The 20,040-nt window shown below is 41.2% G+C and overlaps 1 protein-coding gene across 1 annotated transcript in view; it reads right to left on the bottom strand.

The window, feature by feature from the left end:
- Window positions 1-14,025: 14,025 nt before the first annotated feature.
- The window catches only part of COLEC12 (collectin subfamily member 12), a gene marked incomplete at its 3' end in the record, with an annotated part of 110,707 nt that continues 104,692 nt past the window's right edge, over window positions 14,026-20,040 (bottom strand). The window contains exon 10 of the mRNA XM_080609698.1: window positions 14,026-14,138. Within this exon, the coding sequence (XP_080465824.1) occupies window positions 14,026-14,138 (113 nt within the window). The remainder of the gene's footprint in view (window positions 14,139-20,040) is intronic.

Raw genomic sequence — 20,040 nt, 5'->3', positions numbered from 1 at the left:
TCATCTGAATGAAGGGCCATTCTAAATAAATAATTTGAAATTATTCTAGCCCCCACCTCTTGCTGTACAAAAGACAAACAGAGGAGAGCTCTCTGAATAGGTAAAAATAAGCTTTTAAACTTTTACAAAGATAGCAGCAAGCCAATTACAAGTGTCCTAAACAGATACTGCCAAAGTCATGGAGTCTTTTCTAGAATAGATATACCTTAAGCCAAGACTGATGTTGTACGTGAAGAGAGGATTGACAGTATGCTGAAAAGCATTATAATGTACTTGTTAATGAGTATAGCATAAATGAAATCTTTCTTCTTCTTAGGGTAATAGATAAAGAAAGAAACCATTGTTACCACTATGATTTAATAGCATTTTGTAGCTACCTCTTGCTCGCTACCAAGCTTTTTCTCTGTTTAGAACAGCATTTGTTACTTTCTTATAGATCTCATGCAGAGGAGGGATCAACACTGATCTGTTAGTGCTCACATTGGGATAGTGTTAAATGAGTCTAGAAAGCTATCTGCAGTGACTGAAAAAGTTAGCACCCCAGCAGTTGTGCACCTCTGGCAGACATTGCGATTCCCATAGCAGTGTCAGCAAGCATGTCACTTCTGCTTGCCAATTGGTGTTGCTTCAGTGCAAAATCTAACCATGTTTCTTAAAGTTATCCCCATTAGTTATTTAATAGAGATGCCAAACTGAGCACTGGACTGGCAGACAAAAACTGATCTCTATTTTGGGACTCAGAAACTCAGAGTACTAGTATGGCTTATCTGTAAGGTAGTAGATGCCACAACTGTTCTGGATATGAAGACGATTCAGTGTCCTAAATCAGTGATATGTTAGAACAGTACAGGATCAGTTAGGCTATGCTTCTAGCGTGTGCTAAGTAAAAAGGTAAAGGGGAGACAAACAAGATAATCTTTCTTTAAAACTATTGTAAGCAAAATCAGGTTTCAGCACTATCACCAGCTGAAAGCTCAGATGGATGAAAGCAATTAACAACAGCAGTATCTCAGAACATCTTTGTACTCAGAGGTCAGCTGATAGAACAGAGATAGAACAGAGATCGTATTACCTCATATCAAGAGTTTGTGGAGTTTGAATTACAAAAAAAAGAAAAAAAAACAACAAACAACTTCACCTAAACCAGATGTTATCTTTTGGAATAAAATCCTGCTCCAAAACCAAATTGAGTTTCCATTTTAACTTCTGCTGTCATTCCTACAGAAGGGTATAATCAGAGACTGTGAAGCCTCCCATCTCTGATGGAAGTAGTGCTTGATGCTTCATCTTCTTCCATAATTGCCCTCCTTTATGCTCAAGAGCCCTTCTTTTCAACCTTCTTCCTCCCTGGACAAGTTTGCACACCATTCAGTATAGAAGGGCTGGCATGAAAGGTGGATAAATTGCCTTATTAGTTTGGTTTAAGTAGCTTACCTATTATTTCCAAACCAGTCACGGGAAGTTGCACAAGATACTTTCATCTTTTAAGCAATGATGAACACAAGCTGTACAACCTTTGATACTTAATTTTTAGATGGCATCCTGCCTACCACTTCAGTTTGTTACTGTGATACACATTTAATGTGTGGACTGATGAAGCAGAAACTAGATTAACACAAAAAATAACCCCTCAGAAAAACTTATATTACATTTTTACAAAGCGTATAACAGAATCTTTCTTTTATTAGCATGTTACACTTCTCACGATGGCAAACATACAACTTTTATGTTGTTAAATCTCATTATGATGTTCTGCTGCATTTAATACTTCTGTTTCTTCTTGATTTCCTGAATAAATTGCAGGGGAATATATACCATATGATCCCATTCTGCCATGCCAGTCACAGCAAAAATGTTTCACCAGTATGTTTTGGTGGAATTTTTCAAATAAATATACTTGGTAAGTGTACCTAGAAAAGGCTCATTTACCTGGATTCACCTAGAAGACCATTTCACATGTTAATCTGAGAATGACTGATTTTTCTATTCCTCATCTTTCATTAGCACAGTTGTCCTGGAATGCTACCACTCTTCACATAGATGGAGATATGGTCACAAATGGCAGTTACTAGTGGCTTTCATGATCAAGACCAGGGTTTTGACTTTAGAGTAGAATAAAAATGGGAGTCAGTGGAAGCTGAGAGCATGGAGTATGCTCTTGCAGCATGCTGAAGACACTCACAGAATGATTCTGTCCAAACTAGAATCCATTGTCTCCATCTGCATTGAACCAAACTACTATTCTAAGAAGAGATGATGATCAGACAGCACACTGCAGCTATATACCTGCAACGGCTCCAAATCCAGGAGCTGAATGGCTTTCTTTTCTGTCATTGATTCTATGTGGTGAGTTAGGAGAAAGGACTATTGTTTCGGCCTATGTCTAAAACTTTGCAGTATTTCTATGTTTTGTCATCATTGTAACTATCAGCATGCACAATTTTTATATGCAAATATTAATATTCCACAGAAATAAAAGTCCATGAAATGTTTTTAAATAGTATTATTTGCTGTCTTTAAGTGTCTCTTTTGTATTTGGCTAATTTATCATCAAGATCTGGGTATCTTGAGTTTGGGTATCAGTCTGCAGAAGTGTTTACCATATTGTTGGTTTTATCCCAATGCAGAGAACATGTATCATTTCTGTTGCTGAAAGAGTTTACTGAAGTTCCTATCTCTGAGCTACTAATACTACAAAAATCTGGTTTGGGGTTTTTTTTTGTTTGTTTGTTTGTTTGTTTTTTTCCCAAAAGCAAGGTATCTCACATCTGGCTGCTATTTGCAATAATCATGCTATCAACAGCACCTTTCCTCAGTCAGTAATATATTTTGGATAATAACTTAATAACACTACTGTGAGTTCAGCAGAGGACTTGGATTAGTTGGACTTTTTTTAGCTAGAATTTCCTTGCAACATACCTCTCATTTTGAACATACCCTGATATGGAACCCCTTTAATTTTGTTCACAAGTGCTTTATAAAATATCAGGCTTTGTTATTAAAGAATGCAGGAAGGCATTTTCTGGACCACATACCTATGTTTCTATACCACAGGTGGCTGGGGTTACTTCTTTACTTTCACATCTGCCATTGGTATGAATTCTGAAGTATGCTGTGCATTTGTGATTACACTGCTGAAAAATGATACCATTTTTGCAGATTGAGTTCCTGTAGATTGCACTACTACAGCTTATTCCTTCATCCTTGTCGTTCTCTTTTTGACCTTCCTTGTCAATATTCAGGTAAAATACAGCTGTGTGCAAAGAACTTGAAATCTATTTCAGACATACACATAAAAAGCCCTACAAAAGCCGGTGGCAGAGGTAGGCAACTAATGCAAATCATAAGCTTTTGCAAATGAGCTTTTCTTCAAGGGTGATTTTGAAGTAAGAGAACAAAGCTGCTCAGTGCTCCAGGCTTGGGGTGGGATGGAAGAAGACAGGAAAATAAGAATCCCAGAAAGACATTGGCAAAGAGAGTGGGAGTTAGTAAGATGCAAGGAGGAGGCAGAGCCAGAGTCATAAAGACCTAGAGGATGAGCTTGGTCTCAATGGAGAGAGCAAGAAGGAACCCTTGGCAGATGAAAAGAGAAGGTAAAGGCAGGGAGAGCCCATCTTAGCTCAAACACTCAGCTTTCTTTGCCCTGAAATTGAAGAAATCCACCACACTGCAATTGTGTACCCTTTGGCTGCCCAATAGCTCTGTGTTAGGGGCTTGGTTAATGAGGAAATTATCTCTAACCAGTGTTTAGTCCAGTCCAAATAACTTCTCACTGTCACATGTATAGGCAAAAGGAAAAGAAGGGATCAACTCTCCTAGCTCAATCTTCAGAAACAAAACCTGCAAAAGCCCTGCTGAAGCTGTGGAGCAGCAAATCATCTGAAAATCTCCCCAAACCAAGGGAAACTATCTGAGTAAATTCTTTAGATCAGAAGTTGTTGCTCTGTCAGCTGCTGCATCTCTCCTGTGCTTCAGCATAGGAAAATTTAGGAAAGGGGATCCTCTAGTTTAGGTGCTGCATCATCACTATGTACCGATATTGTGCTGGTTTTCAGCAGCAAAGAATGAAGAAAAGAAAGAATGGAAAAATATTATTTTAAAAACTGTAGCATAATTCAATTAAATATGTTAAAATAGGTAAGGTCTACAGCTAACAATTTTAGTAAGATACATAAAAAAAACCCCCACCCATAGGGAGGATAAATACAATTAGCAAATTGTGTGTGTCACATCTGGCTCACTTCACTATTATGTAATTTTCTACTTTATATATACATACATATATATATATGTAAAAATAAGGTCTTCATACCCAAATGGAGGTTTGTAAAGTGTCTTGCACTTTGTGGATCTGTATTTCACCTCAGACTGCTGCTCTTCAAATGTCATTTCTAGATCATCTGTGCATGGGGGTCTCATGTCACCCTCTCAGACACATTGTGGACTGGAAACTGCCAACATACAGCAACTAATGACATTCTTTATGAGCCAGCTGAAGACAAATTGGAAAATCCAGCTGTGTCCATGTGTAAATCCTAAGGAACGTGTCAATGGTAAACTTTGCTATCATGGCTTTCTTTTATACTTTATTTATACCAACTGAAACCTGAAACAATGTCGCTTTGGCTGCCTTTCAAAACATGAAAACTGAGCACATGTGGATTCATCAAATGGGAAATTAGTCACCCTTATTGCTTTAGAGAATCCAATCATTTTAAAATCCCTGCAATATCAGTATGCCCTTCCCCCCCCCCCCCCCCCCCCCCCCAATACGTGCCGGAGAGGATTTCTTGTTCTGAATGTTGTCTTAATGCAACTGTCTAAAAGTAAACTAACTAAAGCACAGTTCACCTACTGAAGTATGGAAAAGGATCTGGAAGTATAGCTTGTTCAGTCAAAATGACTGGGCAGACTTGGAATCAGCACAGTGTTGACATTTTTGTCTGTTATCTAAAAGTGCTCACCACTAGAAGCTGTCTTTTTCCAGGCAGCCTCACATGTGATATAGTAGTGGGGGAAAAAAAATCATGAAGAAGCCCACTGTTTTTTAATACCCCAATTAGTAGCAAATCTAAAGCTGTTCACTCTCACATCACATGGATCCACACATCCTTAGCTTTGCAAAGGCAAGCTGTTTCTCTAGGTGTAAGAAAAGAGTGCAGGCTCAGAAGATGAAGTGTTATTGCCATGGTGCAACACACCATGGTGGTACAACCCAACTCCGCATGCTGTATAATAATGACATGTGGCAAGCAGGTTGCTGGGACTCTGTTACGGGAAGCCTTCCCTGGTCTCCCAAAAGGTGAATCAGGCTAAGTGACAGCAATGGACCAAAGAGAACACTAATACCCACAGTGGCAAAATGGCTTTGGTCAATAGCAGAGCTCTCTGTCTCTGAGACTGCTCCAAAGATCTACCTAGTCATCACTGGGAGAGTGGCAAACAGGCTGTTTTCCTTCAGAGTCACTCCTGGTTGAAGAGCCTTGAACCTAGGCTCTGGAGCATCACTCCTACAAAAGACATGTGAATGGCAGGCTCAGAGGCATTGAGAGGAAGGAAGTGGATAATTTGTACCTCCTGTTTTGTATTCACTTGTATCTGTCATAGCTAGTTCTGTTCCTTCAGTGAGGCCCAGATCCTGGTTGCTTGTGAAACCTTGGTGAGGATCACAGGCTTCCTGAACACTTCTGATAAAACCAATGGCAATTCAGGTTTCAGGTGGGATGAGTGATGCTGCACTGGTGTGCTGTCCTTAAGAGAGCCTAGGGCAAATGGTTTCTCTCCTAGGAGCTCAGTTACATACCATAAATTAGGTGGGATGGATCTAAATGACAGGAATAACTTAATGATCTCCTCTATTTCTCTTTTGCCTTGTTTATAACTGGTAAGTGAAGCAGACCAGCTTACTGGATGGTTTTCATTCACTGCACACACACACCCGCTTCCTTCAGGCTGCAGCCTAGGAATAATGGCTAAATTGACTTGCTCAAGATAATCTCAGATCGGCTGCTTTTCCAGATGGCTGCTTGCTTTTGATGCTTCTTACAAAACTGAAGAGGAATCTGATCAGCCTACTCACTTTTTGGGGGACTTAGTCATGGTCTTGAGACAGAGAATTTCTTATGAAAACTCATAGCAAGCTCCATGCATTGAGAGATATATACGTAGCACTGTAGTACCTCGGGTGTCACTCTGATTCCTCTCCTTGATTAGGTGGCTCCTCAGACTCACAAATCTGGATTTTTCATATATTTACAATTGTATTATTCACATTTTCAGTTTCCTCACAGCATTTGGTATTGGATTCTTATTTTCCTTAATAATGGGACTTAAATTCTCTAACTATTCCAATATTTCAGCATAGTTACTGGCCACTAGATTTTTCTATTGTTGAGGAATTTCACAATTGTGTGATTGAAATAACAGCGTACGTATGGCAGCATAAGAAGCTCTGAGCCACTGAGTTATGGTTTTGGATTTTAAAACTAGTCATTTGAGTTTGTGCTCAGGGCCGCGATAGCAACAGATTCATAAGAGCAATTCAGGGACAAGGTTTCAGCAGGTCACTATTAATAATACAGCCTGCTGAAGGTTTTGCTTTACTCAAAAATAGGTTGAGGAAGCCAAAAAGTTAAAGCCTGCAAAGTCTGAAGCAAACCAGCAAACATTTAAGTACTCTCTGAAGCATCTTTCTCCAAACAAAAAATCCTAGACAAGTTCTTGTGTTTTGCTGGACCTGGGAGCCAGGTAATCAGCCTAAGGGCAGCATCTGCTACCACATGAAAGAGTTCCTGGCTCCTGGGTGAAGAACAAACTGGCGCGGTGGGGGTGGGGGTGGGGGAAGCGGGGAGAAGAAAAGGGAACGACAATGACATGACTGGAAGTAGTTTCACTTTCTTTCCTTGCTCTTGACTCTTAACTGTCAGTTCAAATGACTTTGTAGCCCATTTTCTCCTTGTTTTCAAGTTGTTTTTCCTCTCACTTCAGAGCAGATAAGAGAAGAAAATGAGGAACACCTTACATGGAGCTGCCAAAGACCATCAGTCCACTGGAAAAAAGTGTACTGAGATACATACATTTCCCCCTAATTTCTTTAGGGCAGCATTAGTAATCTGAGGTGCCCATATGCTTCACAGGAGCAGGTATGCTGAGATAACAGTGGTTTCTAGCCTTAAGATAAAATATCAAAATGATAAAAAATAAAATCTGACTACAACTTTCTATCAGTCACATCTCTTCTTGTTAAATATAACTTACCTGCTTAAATTTCACATGCAAATTACTTCTCTGGGATATCCAAGGGAACAGTAATAATTTACCAAAGTATTCACCTGAAGGTTCCTAAGATTATTTAGCTATCTATTAGACTCTAGATAGGATAAATATAGCCATGGGGAAGGGGGGACTTTCTTTAAAATCCAGGCCTGGAAGAGTAATTTATGTTGCAGCAGCAGGCAGCAGGGCCACCCTCTCACTGCAGCTCTGGACATCAAAATGTTTTAAAACCTCTGTTTTAAAACCTTTCTTCACATAAGAAGAGTATAAATCAGGGAGGGAGGCATTGCAAGAAAGGCCATCTAAAGCAGAGCAAACAGTACACACAAATCTTACCCCAGCTTTTTGAGCAGACAGCTTTGGTATGGGAGGACTCAAGAGGTGAGGAGATCATCTTTCCTGGAATAGCAGTGATGCGCTTTGCAGCTAGTTAGTTGTATCTCACTACTTCTGTGCCCCTCTTTTCACAGGTATAGGCTGTTAGACCCTGCCTTAGTTCTACAGTATAAATAGCAATAATAGAGGCTTATGGCTTTCTCTATAGATAGCATAACATTTTTGCTACTTTTGCAAAAGGAGAAGTAGTCTCAAAGAGTCTTTCTAATTGCAGCCTCCTAACTTCTGTCTATGCACTCAGTATAGGTTGTTGTGTTTGGTTGTGGGGTTTTGTTTGTTTGTTTGGGTTTTCTTTTAATTCATTGCCTTGTCTAAGGAGAAGGTTTAATTGGTCTGCTCAGCTGCTATCTGGTAAATGAGGCAAAGGGTAGTTTGAATTAGTTGATTACAAATACCTGGTGAACTCGTGAAATTTTCTGGGTGTTTACATTTCTAGTCCATCATCTAGCCAACTTTCTCCAAGTGTTTTGCATGTGTTCCTGTGTAAGTACTCACAAAACCTTCCTTTGCTTGGCAAATTTCATCAGCATCTGTAGTGAATAGCTGGAGGAACTGGGGTGAAGAGTCATTTAGACATTGATCAATGGGACCAGTGATCTGTTTAAAGCCACGCACAAATTTAAGTGATTTACCACACCGGGCCTTCAAGTCTTTGCCAAGTGTCATCCAGAAAGTTGATTCTAGTAGCCATATCTCCTACATCTCTGCCAGGCTCAGGCTTAAATTATTATAGCAAGCTACTGTTTAATTAAGTGAAAAAAAAAAAAAATCTGCTAAGCTGCGAAGAAAAATTGACTGGGTTTGTGATGGACTGTTGCACATGGAAATCTTGTGTGACAGCAGTACGAGATGGGGCTCAATCTGGTCTACTCCCCAGGAGAAAGGACCCTAGAGATTGTGTTTGCTGGGAATCTGTGAAGTAGAGGGATGGATGTCTTCTGGGTAAATCCTCTTTTGTCAGGCTATAGTGTTTTTAAAATAAGAGGCGAATTTCACCTGCTTTCCTGAGAGGTGAAAAACATTAAGATATCTCTAGCTTCTGTTGCCTAACCACAATGGCATTCAATAATTCCTTATTAGGCATGGGGCAGTCTATTTTAAAATCAATACTTTGTTTCATTAAAGCATATGTTACAAGCAAATGTAAGGTGGTTCTGCACAACCTGGAAGGAAGTAAAAGGTAAATGTCAATGAGCAGGATAGAAGAAGCCAATATTCTTGGCAAGTTTTGTTGCCTGTGGCAGCCAGGGCTGTCAGCCTTACAACGTGACACGCAAACCCCAGAGTGGCCATGCTGCCTTCAGCTAGCTCAAACTGAATTAGCCCTAATGATGCCCTTAAATGCTACAGTACCTTTAGCTCTTTGAATGTGATTCTTGCTTGTTCAGGAAGCACAGTGCTCAGTTAGGTTGGTTCACCAAAAATGATGGCTTAGGAGTCAATTTGTTGGGTATAAGTCTGGGTGCCTTTCCTTCCACATACATCCCTTTAGTTACAAGGGTAACACGGTTTCTCAATTTTCAAGTGAAATTAATATAATTCTCAATTCCCCCATTTTATTTCTTCCTCAAAGGAAGAAAGGAACTTTCCCTGCTCACCTCATAGCACCTTTTAATAGTCTAGAGCACATCTTACCACTGTCATTTTTCCTGTACTGCTGCATGGTGACGCTCAGAGGCACTCACAACCACAGTGTAAGCACTACTGAAAACAACTCCTTCTCTATTAAATTCAAGAGCTGAAGTTAAGTGTTACACTCACAGTATCACAGTATCACAGTATGTTAGAGATTGGAAGGGACCTCAAAAGATCATCTAGTCCAATCCCCCTGCCAGAGCAGGAACACCTAGATAAGGTCACACAGGAATGTGTCCAGGCGGGTTTTGAATGTTTCCAGAGAAGGAGACTCCACAACCCCCCTGGGCAGCCTGTTCCAGTGTTCTGTCACCCTCACTGAGAAGGAGTTTCTTCTCAAGTTTAAGTGGAACCTCTTGTGTTCCAGTTTGTACCCATTACCCCTTGTCCTATCATTGTTTGCCATTGAGAAGAGCCTGGCTCCATCCTCGTGACACTCCCCCTTTATATATTTATATACACTAATAAGGTCCCCCCGCAGTCTCCTCTTCTCCAAACTATAGAGACCCAGCTCCCTCAGCCTTTCCTCATAAGGGAGATGCTCCACTCCCTTAATCATCTTTGTCACCCTGCGCTGGACTCTCTCCAGCAGGTCCCTGTCCTTCTTGAACTGAGGGGCCCAGAACTGGACACAATATTCCAGATGCGGTCTCACCAGGGCAGAGTAGAGAGGAAGGAGGACCTCTCTCGACCTACTGACCACCCCCCTTCTAATACACCCCAGGATGCCATTGGCCTTCTTGGCCACAAGGGCACAGTGTTGGCTCATGGTCATCCTGCCATCCACTAGGACCCCCAGGTCCCTCTCCCCTACACTACTCTCTAACAGGTCGTTCCCCAACCTATATTGGAACCTGGGGTTGTTCCTGCCCAGATGCAGGACTCTACACTTTCCTGTTATATTTCATCAAGTTTCTCCCTGCCCAACTCTCCAGCCTGTCCAGGTCTCGCTGGATGGCAGCACAGCCTTCTGGCGTGTCAGCCACTCCTCCCAGCTTAGTGTCATCAGCAAACTTGCTGACAGTACACTCAATTCCCTCATCTAAATCATTGATGAATATATTAAATAATACTGGTCCCAATACTGACCCTTGAGGCACTCCACTAGATACAGGCCTCCAACTGGACTCCGCCCCATAGACTACAACTCTCCGGCTTCTGTCCTTCAGCCAGTTTGCAGTCCATCTCACTACCTGATCATCCAGGCCACACTTCCTCAATTTAGCTATGAGGATGCTGTGGGAGACTGTGTCAAATGCTTTGCTGAAGTCAAGGTAGACCACGTCCACCGCTCTGCCATCATCCATCCACAATGTTATTTCCTCATAAAAGGCTATGAGGTTGGTCAAGCATGACTTCCCCTTGGTGAAGCCATGTTGACTGCCCCTCATAACCCTCTTATCCTTGACATGCCTTAAGATGGCACCAAGGATAAGATGTTCCATCACTTTCCCAGGGATGGAGGTGAGGCTGACCGGTCTATAGTTACCCGGGTCCTCCTTCTTGCCTTTTTTGAAGACTGGAGTGACATTTGCTTTCCTCCAGTCCTCAGGCACCTCTCCCGTTTCCCAAGACTTGGTAAAGATGATGGAGAGTGGTCTAGCAGTGACTTCCGCCAGTTCCCTCAGCACCCGCGGGTGCATCCCATCTGGACCCATGGATTTATGGATGTCCAGATTGCTCAACTGGTCCCTAACCCATTCCTCATCGACTAAGGCAAACCGCTCCAGTGACTCATGGCAATGCTCTTCTCTATTATTCCGTCCCTCTCTGGTTGGCATGTAAATGACATAATTTGGCCTGCTATAATAATTGCAGGATGATAAGTCAACTTGAAAATCCTTTAGCTGATGTTTTAATTAATTTTTTTTTTTCAAGTGCACACTCTTCATGCTCTAGAATTTAATCTATTTATGCTATTATACTCTTATTATTTCATGAACCAAGCTAAATCAGGCCAAGGATGCTTATGGTACTGTGTGGCATTAATGATGTATTTGACAAGCACTCTCTGATGTCACCTAACCACAGGTACTGGATGCTGTGGGGTAGCTGAGATGGCCATGTATAACACACCCTGAGACCACATCCTGAGCACTAATCACTTATGAGTAGTTCCTGAATAAATCCCTTGCCCTGCGAGTTTGTTTTCTCAGGCAGACATCTCTTTTGCAATTGAAGCAATGGGTCTGATTCTGCCCTCCAACAGGCATTACACTTTGTGATGCTCCAGATGTGTCATCTCATGTGAAGGACATGCTGTGTGCCCCTTTCCAATGCCTGTATAGCCCTGGTCATGTTGACAATAAATAATATATTTTCTCTAAGTTGTACTTGTCACATATTTTGGCTAATTGTAGTGTTTGGGTTTCTTTTTCAGCCAAACTTCAGAACCTTCACATGGTTTCTTCATCTTCCTTTTAATGTGTTTAAAAATTAGGGATGAACCTTGCAATCTGCTTTTTGTACATTGGGAAATAGCTGACCCAGTACTGTCCAGGGTCCCTGGGCATGGAAACACCTCTGGCTGCAGCATCAGCCATGGTGGGGGAGCTCCCCCACGACAGCTGTGGTGCAAGAGCCATGCACTTCTCAGTCAGTAGTTAAAACTGTCAAAACAAAGGCTTGCTTCAGCTCTGGGAAGCTTGTTCTTGGCTCTTCATATGGAAGGACTGTCATCCCTCATCCCTTACCTGTGGCGTGAAGAGCACAGGGTCCAGCGAGTGGCCAGAGTGCTGTGGGAGTCAGCTCCAGATGGGTTTGCGCAGCCTGTTACATGGTGTACCCTCTTTTCCATTCTCTCTCTCTGCTTGGAAAGAGAGCTGTATTCCTGGCTTTTTCACCTCGTTTCACAGCCATATATTTGTACAGGGTTTTTACCCTGGCTAGTGTGATTACAAAGGAAATAGTGCAGTATCCCCTCAAATCGAGGGAAAAGAAAAGATCAAAACACACATCAGACTCCTTAGCCGGCATGCCAACTACCACAATATTGGGGAAAATACAGTGTGCGAGATTTTGCTGCATGTGAAAATGAAGGGAAGGGAAATGAAAACATATACCACCATGTCCTCTAAAAATGTGTACCTACAGGGTTGAAGCAACCACGAGTGATCCTGCGCAGACAGTTTTTCTCTTGCCAGGGAGAAGTGTAGTGGGGCCAGAGTCTTTTAATCTGTCATATGTATAACCTAAGATTTACAGTTGGAATCAGACTTGAAAATGTAAATGGATTTTCAATTACAGAGTGTTCCATCATAATGGCTTTCATTCAAGGCTTTGTGTGGGTAGAAAAACAGCTCTTCTGCCTGTGATTTTTCATGTTTTATTTTATTTTTAGACTTTTCTCATATGTAAAATGCCAGGAGATGGACACAGACTGGGAGACATCATGGTGATGTCTGCTAAATAAATAAAGTGCTCCCAGTGATACTTCAATGAAACTACATTTAAAAGGTGTTTTTCCATCTCTTAATATTGCAAAACACAGAAGGAGAGAGTTGATTTCAGGTAGTGAAGAGCTCTGACCCAGAATTTTGACCACCTTAGCACCCTTAACATGGCTAATCTGGATAAAACAGGATGCAGAGCTCTGATCTGACTTTGAAATTAGCATTTTGCTTGAAATCACCAGCTGGTGATTGCTGAGAGTCCCCTAAAGCCTCCAAGTTTTGCCTCTTAAAGTTAAAAATGAGGGAAAGTCAGTGGTCACTCATTTTAATATGCCACCTTTAAAACCACTTCAAGCACTTAGGTATTTGAAATTGAACTATCTCTGGTTTATCTCTGAAACACCAGAGATTCAACAGTTAACAATTCTAACAATAGAATTCAACAATTGTCTATCTGTTTGTTTAAGCTAAGCAACCTTTTTGTTTCAGTAATTCCTCTTTTTCCACATCTGTACATTTCTTCTGCTGTTTATTATGATTTTTAAAGAGGCATGTTTGACTTTTCATAAAGTACACCTGTTCAAATGCAGATATCAATGAAAGTTTAGTACAGAAATAGGAGTTACAAGTTCAGATACTGCTGTGGATCTATTTCCCACAGCAGACATTGTTTTGTTGCTTGGAGACCTGCTGTATGTTCTTGCTTTAATCTGCCTTCCAAAGCTGAGCTCTGTGCTTCTAATACAGCTGGAAAACTAGCAAATATTCTGTGTTTCAAAACTTGTGTAGGAGGAAAAGGACATGTAGGAAAAACCTACCAAACACCAAAACAAAAGCTCCAACCCAGCTCCTTTGAGACCTGGAGCCACCGGGAATTTTTGTTTGTGCTGGGAAAGTAGTACATAACTTTAGGCACCAACTGAATGACATGCTTCTCATGCAAGGCAGGAATGCATTCTTTTCACAACTGAGAACAGGAATTATGAGAACCACGACAGAGCCCTGTTTTGCTGTTTCTGAGAAGAGAGCTCCTCTGTGGTCGATCTTACTAGAAACCACAATGAGAACATCAGGGTTCATTTTCCTCCTCAGTCATTCTTCATCCATTTCTCTCCTCCCTATCTGTCTCTTTCTCTTTATTATTTTTGTTCTCTTTCTGTCCTCAACTCTTCTCTCTTTCTGTCTCATCTTTTCTCTCTTATCTTTTTGCCTGCCTGCAGGGTTGCCCCTGTCCATCAGAAGATAGAGCAGTGACAAGACTGTACCTGCAGTGAAGTTTGCTTCCACAAGCAAATATCACTAAGCTGTGTGCTGTTCAAATATCAGTTCATGCTGTTCTCACAGGCATTAATCCAGGAACACTGTTTGCCTGATACAGTGGGATACTGCAACGCCAAAGGATAGTTTTTTGGATTTCCATTTCCAGGCTTTTATTCTGACCTAGAAAAAAAAGTGGACAAAAATACATTGTTGCCATTCAGAAAAATAACTCATCATCTGTTTTACATGAGTGCTGGTAATAGAGATGGAATTAAGGAAATGTCATCTTTGCAATATGCCCAGACTTCTGAATGAGAGGGATTCCCAAACAAGCGTCTTCCAAAGTCATGTTTCAGACTCGCAGTTTCCATCAGCAGGACCTCTGGCAAGGCTGGCAGGAGCATGCCTGCAAACATGGGGAGTTTGGAAGCAGCTCTCAGAGCGTGGAACCACACTGATGCCTGATCCACGGATTTGTGCCTTGGCAGGACAGATAGATCAGAAAAAGTGGAAGTGACATGCTAATCTCTGAATTGGAGATTTTAATCTCTTGAAGAGTAAGGGTCTAAGTCTGATCTGCATTTACATTCTGCTCTGGTGTAAAGCCAGATTAAGTGTGCTTAAGCTCAGACCTACAGACTAGTTTTTCAAATGTGTTATAAAACATGGCATTACCTTACAAAAAGCCAAGCTCTTGCAACCTACTCTAATTCAGCAGCAAACCATCCTCTATACGCATTTTGTTGCTCCCTGTCCTCCAACAGTACTAACAAAAGAAGAGTATGGAAACTTCCACCATTCAAAGAAGCCCAGCATGTCCTCAGATAATCCCTTGTGGGGCTGGACAGTGGGACCAGAGCCAGGCTCTATCGTCAGGGCTCCCCAGCTTGTTAGAGGGATGTGTTTGTTCCCAACCATTCCTTACTGACTCAAGATGAATGGCTCCACTGACCACCACAATTGCTTGATGGTCCCAGAAGAGATGCTATTTAAGCTTAAGGACAGCACTTGGAATGAGAACAAATGTATCTAAACAGGCCATAATAACATTCATGCTGGTTATTAAAAGAAGGTTCGTAATAAAGTTTTGGAGGATCAACCAAAATGATTAAAGGGGAATCTAATTATTTTTAAAGTAGACCTTGGTTCAATTTTTGGAAGATTTATTGAAGCTGGGCTGCAGCAGAGTCAGTAGTCTCAGCAGTCCTTGAATCTCCTTCCTTCCGATCAAGGGGTCTCTTGGTAATTTAGTGTAATCTGTTAACTCTAACCCACACAAGACATTGCTCTCTAATGGGCTGACGTTGCTGTCCTATAATCACACTGAACTCTCCAAAACAGCAGCAGAAATGGCAACCCCCGACAGTGATGTGGGAGAGACACCATTCTGTTTAATTGAGCATTGAAAAGTCCACTCCCTTCACTGAGGTGTATGAAAACTAATTTTCTTTATGCCAATACTGGTTCTGCTGGGAAAAAAAAAAAAAAGAAAATCGGTAAAAATCACCTCCCCAACATATGGAAACAAAATCCCCAAACCTGAGACATCAAAATGAATCATATTCTTGAAAATCTCCTTTTTCCTCCAGTCACAAAATCAGGCTGGCAATACTTACATGCCTCTGAGAAGCCCTCATGCCATGCAAGATCTTGTGTAAAAAGAGTATTATTTGCCTAGTGATTTGCTTTTATTGTTCTAGTATGAAAAAAAAGTAAATCTCTACACACATTTTGGAGTGTTACACTGAGTTTATTTTGAAAAAGAAATCAAAGAATGCTTTTTTCATCTCTGAGCCAGATGGAAAGAAAAAACAAACGTGTTTCACCCTCAAGACAGAAAACACATCAGAACTTCCAAAAATTATTTTTGCCAAGTTTTTTTTGGTTTTGTTTTTATTTTGGTTGGTTTTGTTATTTTTTTCACCAAACAGCATGGAGAAAACGAGATGAAGATGGTGAGTGAACAAATAGGCTCTGGTTTTAGGAAGGTCTGGTTTCTGGGAAACAAGGGCTTGGTAAGTCACCGTGCTTTCCCATCTATAGATACCCGAACTACCTCTGAGTGAGTGTGGGTAAGCACCGGGAGCCTCCTCCTTGCTCCTGCCCACGCCCTGGGAGCAGAAGTGTGTCCCAGTGCGGGAAGAGCATCAGCAGCACAGGGCCTGCTCCAGAGGCAGCAAGTATCTCCAGGGTGCACAGAACACCCACAGAAGTGACGGGTGAGAAAGCAAAGCAAGTCTGGAGGCTGGGGCTGGAGACATTTTGTTCCCTTTGGATGCTACATCTGTGTGAGCCGCTGTGCTTTTAATGAAGGAAGCTACACTGGGGAAAAGTGGTTTTGTTTTCTCACACATGAATCAACTTGGCCACCTTTCCCTTACTTCCTGCAGAGCAGTTTCCTCCAACCAGCTCCTTGCCTTGCCAGTGATCAGAAACCAACTCCTGCTACTTGCTCAAAACAGGGGAGCTACTCGCCAGGAACAGAAAATTAAAAGAGGAGGTCAGCCATCTGAGAAAGCGAAAAATAGCAAGATCAGATTAGCCATTATAAACAGCCGAATTAAGGTAGCTGCAATAATGTCTAATCTAGGAACTGACCCTGCTCTACTCAAGACATTCTTCACTTGGGGGCCCATCCGCAGTGCTTTGCATGCTAGAACAGCAAGAGGGAGTTCTTGGTACTTAAGACCTTCTCAAAGGTCTTGCACAGCTCAGACCAAGTTTCTAGCACCTAGGTGCTGCAAAAACAATGCCCCAAAAGTGCAATTAAGGGAAAAAATAGCAGTCATGCTTCAAACCGGGATGGTGTGAGAAGGAAGGCTTTAATGAAAATAATTCTCATCAGTTTGACTTTTAATACCTACAAATGCTTGTGGCTCCACATCTGTCTGAACTCCACATCTCTCCTGGTTACACAAGCATGCACAGAGTAAACAACATTCACTTCCATGTCTCTGCTTACTGCTTCCTTTATTGAAACATTTGCATATATTATTTATAGACATCAAAGGGGATGAAAGTTTGAGATTTATAAGCTCTAATCAGCTGAAGGTGTTTCCAAATAAATTAATGAAGCAAGTCAGAAATGACATTAAGAAATCCAGCACTGGATGTAAATCACAGTGACTTTGCACCCTCTCTGCCTTCCCCTCCCCTTCTTGCAACAGTCCCAGTGCTTGCCAGAGTATATGAACTTGCATTTAGTTTGATGTAAAACAAGAAAAAGGACGATGGAAATGTATACTCAGCATGCCAAGTTACAGCATTTGTGCGTAAGAAAGCAAGCCAAAACTCGAGCTGGGACAAAATAATTTCCTATAACTTAAAAATTTCCATACAACCTGCGTTATCGCTCAGACCATACAGAAAGCAGATTTAATGAGGATGTTTCCCAGGCCCCTTTCTGGTGTCTTGTTTGCATCCCTGCGAATCTCTCCTTTCTGTGGCAGGTTCTTGAAGCTGTCTTAACACTCTCCCAGTCCTCCCAGTGATTTAAATCTTTGTTGCCATTTGACACCTCCGTTTCCCTCCTGCAGGAATACTGGGTCAGAAGGATGGTCTGTCTCAGCCCACTTGGCTGCTCAGGCCAGATTCTAAGGATGACTGGACACTCCAGGCATCCAACTACAGCATTGCTTTCCAGCCAGCTCTGCAGCTACACTCTTTGCTTCAAATGTGTGAACAGAGAGCTTGGGCAGAGAGGCACGTGTTGTTTCTCAATTAAAGGTGAATAATTAGAACATTACTATAGATAGTTACAACCCAGCACTGAAATTCACTTTGAAATGAATATTTAATTCATAAACATGTTGCACCTTTAAACTGCCCTGGTTCAGTGGTTGCTTCCCAACTGCTCGTTGTTTAGCACATCTGCTGTGCTAATTTCGAACTGATTAAGAAGCTTTCACTGATCAACAGCCATTTCTGTAACCTTATGCAGCCATAAGTACAGCTATAGCTGTTGATCACTGCTGTGCAGAAAACCTCTTTAGAGGGACTGGAGGATGCTAGATGATTCTTGAACCATCTCATCTCAATCTGCACCATCACTGCTGTTGCTGAAGGAACAGAAGGATGAAATGGGCAAAGAAGCAATATAGCTGGGGCTTACACAGAGGTTTCTGATTAACTTTTTATGTCAACAGAAGTCTATCCCATCCGTAAAAACCAGAAAGAAGGTCATTTAACATGGCAAATGGTCAGAATGGACTTATTTCACCTAAGTAAGCCAACACTCAAAACAAAGGTAGCAGTGCTTCTAATTCAGTGTGTCTCTGCAAAGCTGCACTCACCAGGGTTTGTGAAGCTTTCTGGCCATGCAAAGTAGTAGTACCTTGTTCCCCAAAATAGCAGTTTAACATTATCTCCACAGACACTGTGTATAAATATGTAAACACTACAGTGTGTATCTACACACAACTAGGTACAGCATGACAGGGTGTATGGCAGAATCCTGTTGCATCTAAGACTTGAAAAAGCCAAAAGAAAAGTCTCAGGAAATCCAGACTGTCTGAAGAAAAGCCCTGCCTCCAAGATAGTGACACATGGTTTCTGCAGCTGTGATACACAGATCTTTCACTTTTAGTTAAACATATGCAATTTTCATGTTGTTCCTGTCTAATAGCTGATGTGTACCATGGGACAGATCCCCAAATGTAACATGTTATTTTCTTTAATAAAAATATGGATAAAATTAAAAAGCCAAATGAACACTGGAGGGAGTATGGGATGTAGGGAAGCAACAGTCTTTAATTGGTTGGTCTTGGGAGCAGTATTTGAAAATCAGAAGTACAAAATCTTGTCTCTTTCCAACAGAGCTGGAGTATTTCAACAAACTTATCTGCATTCAGCCAAGGTAAACGGCAGGTCAGGAGGCAATGGAAAAACAACTCTCCTTCCCAAGAAGCCAAACCAGCTTCCTTTGTGATATAGAGTTTGGCCATGTAAAGAGTATAAAAACTGGGAACCAAAACCAGGGTTTCTACTAATGAACTGGTTCCTAGTATTTTTTTAATTCCTGATAAGCTGCATGGGACCTCATGGGACCATGGAGGAAACTGGCTGGGCGATGATACCACTCCATTAGCCACACTGCTTTCTGTTTTGCAGTGTATTTTATTTTCTACTGTTTGGGAGAGAAGTAGTGGCCCAGAAAACAGAGAGATCGATTTACAAAGCACTTTGGAGATGTTGATTAGACTTTTCTGAGTATGGCATGTTTTTCTTACCACATTTTGGAATCTGTCTTAAAAAGAAACATATTTCAGCGTGTGCAGCTCCTTTGATTCTGTTTTCATCAAATCCTTCACCTGGGCTTGACTTGCAATATGGGTAGCACCTACTGGGGCAGAATTCCTCGTGAGAAGGGAGAAGGAATGAAAACATTTCAAAATCATTCTTAAGAGCTGGTGATGTACTTCAGTGGCATTTTCTCATGAGTAGGTGGAAGGCAGGAAGGCAAGATGGCTGGCAGGCAGGAAAGCAGGCAGACAGGAAAGAAGACAGGCAGGTAGGCAGGCAGGATGGAAAAGCTTTTATTACCATGGTCTTTGCATAGTACCCCAATGGAACACTGGCTGTGATCAGAGCTATAATGAGTATCTAGTTCTTAGTCAACTTAATTGTTACACATGCAGATTAGACTGCATATAATATGGAAAACACTACCTAAAATCTGCTTTAAAAGTTATTTAACCAGAACAAATCATCTGGGAAAGTACAAATATTTCTAAATGGAAAAATATTTCTCTATAGCTGAGCTAGGCCTGACAGCAAACCAGCAAAAAAATTAAGGAATTATTAGTACCTTTATTGTTTTCTTTGGCCCCTGTGCACTATATTTGTAAAAAAAGTCAGTAAAAAAGAAAACAATTGTAAAAAGCAAAAATTTTGTACAAAAATACAAAGTTTTAAAAGCTCTTAAAAGTATATTCCATATTATTGATAAGAGTTGGACTATATATATATATTTATATAAAATCTATATATTCGTATATCTGTATAATTTTCCTACATTTGGGATTTAGCAAATGAAACATACTGTTTACACAGTTGCTTTATACGTTTTTCTATATGAGTGACC

Source organism: Psittacula echo (genome assembly GCF_963264785.1).
Source record: "Psittacula echo genome assembly, chromosome: 2".
Classification (NCBI taxonomy): domain Eukaryota; kingdom Metazoa; phylum Chordata; class Aves; order Psittaciformes; family Psittacidae; genus Psittacula; species Psittacula echo.
This window is presented reverse-complemented; position numbering and strand designations above follow the sequence as displayed.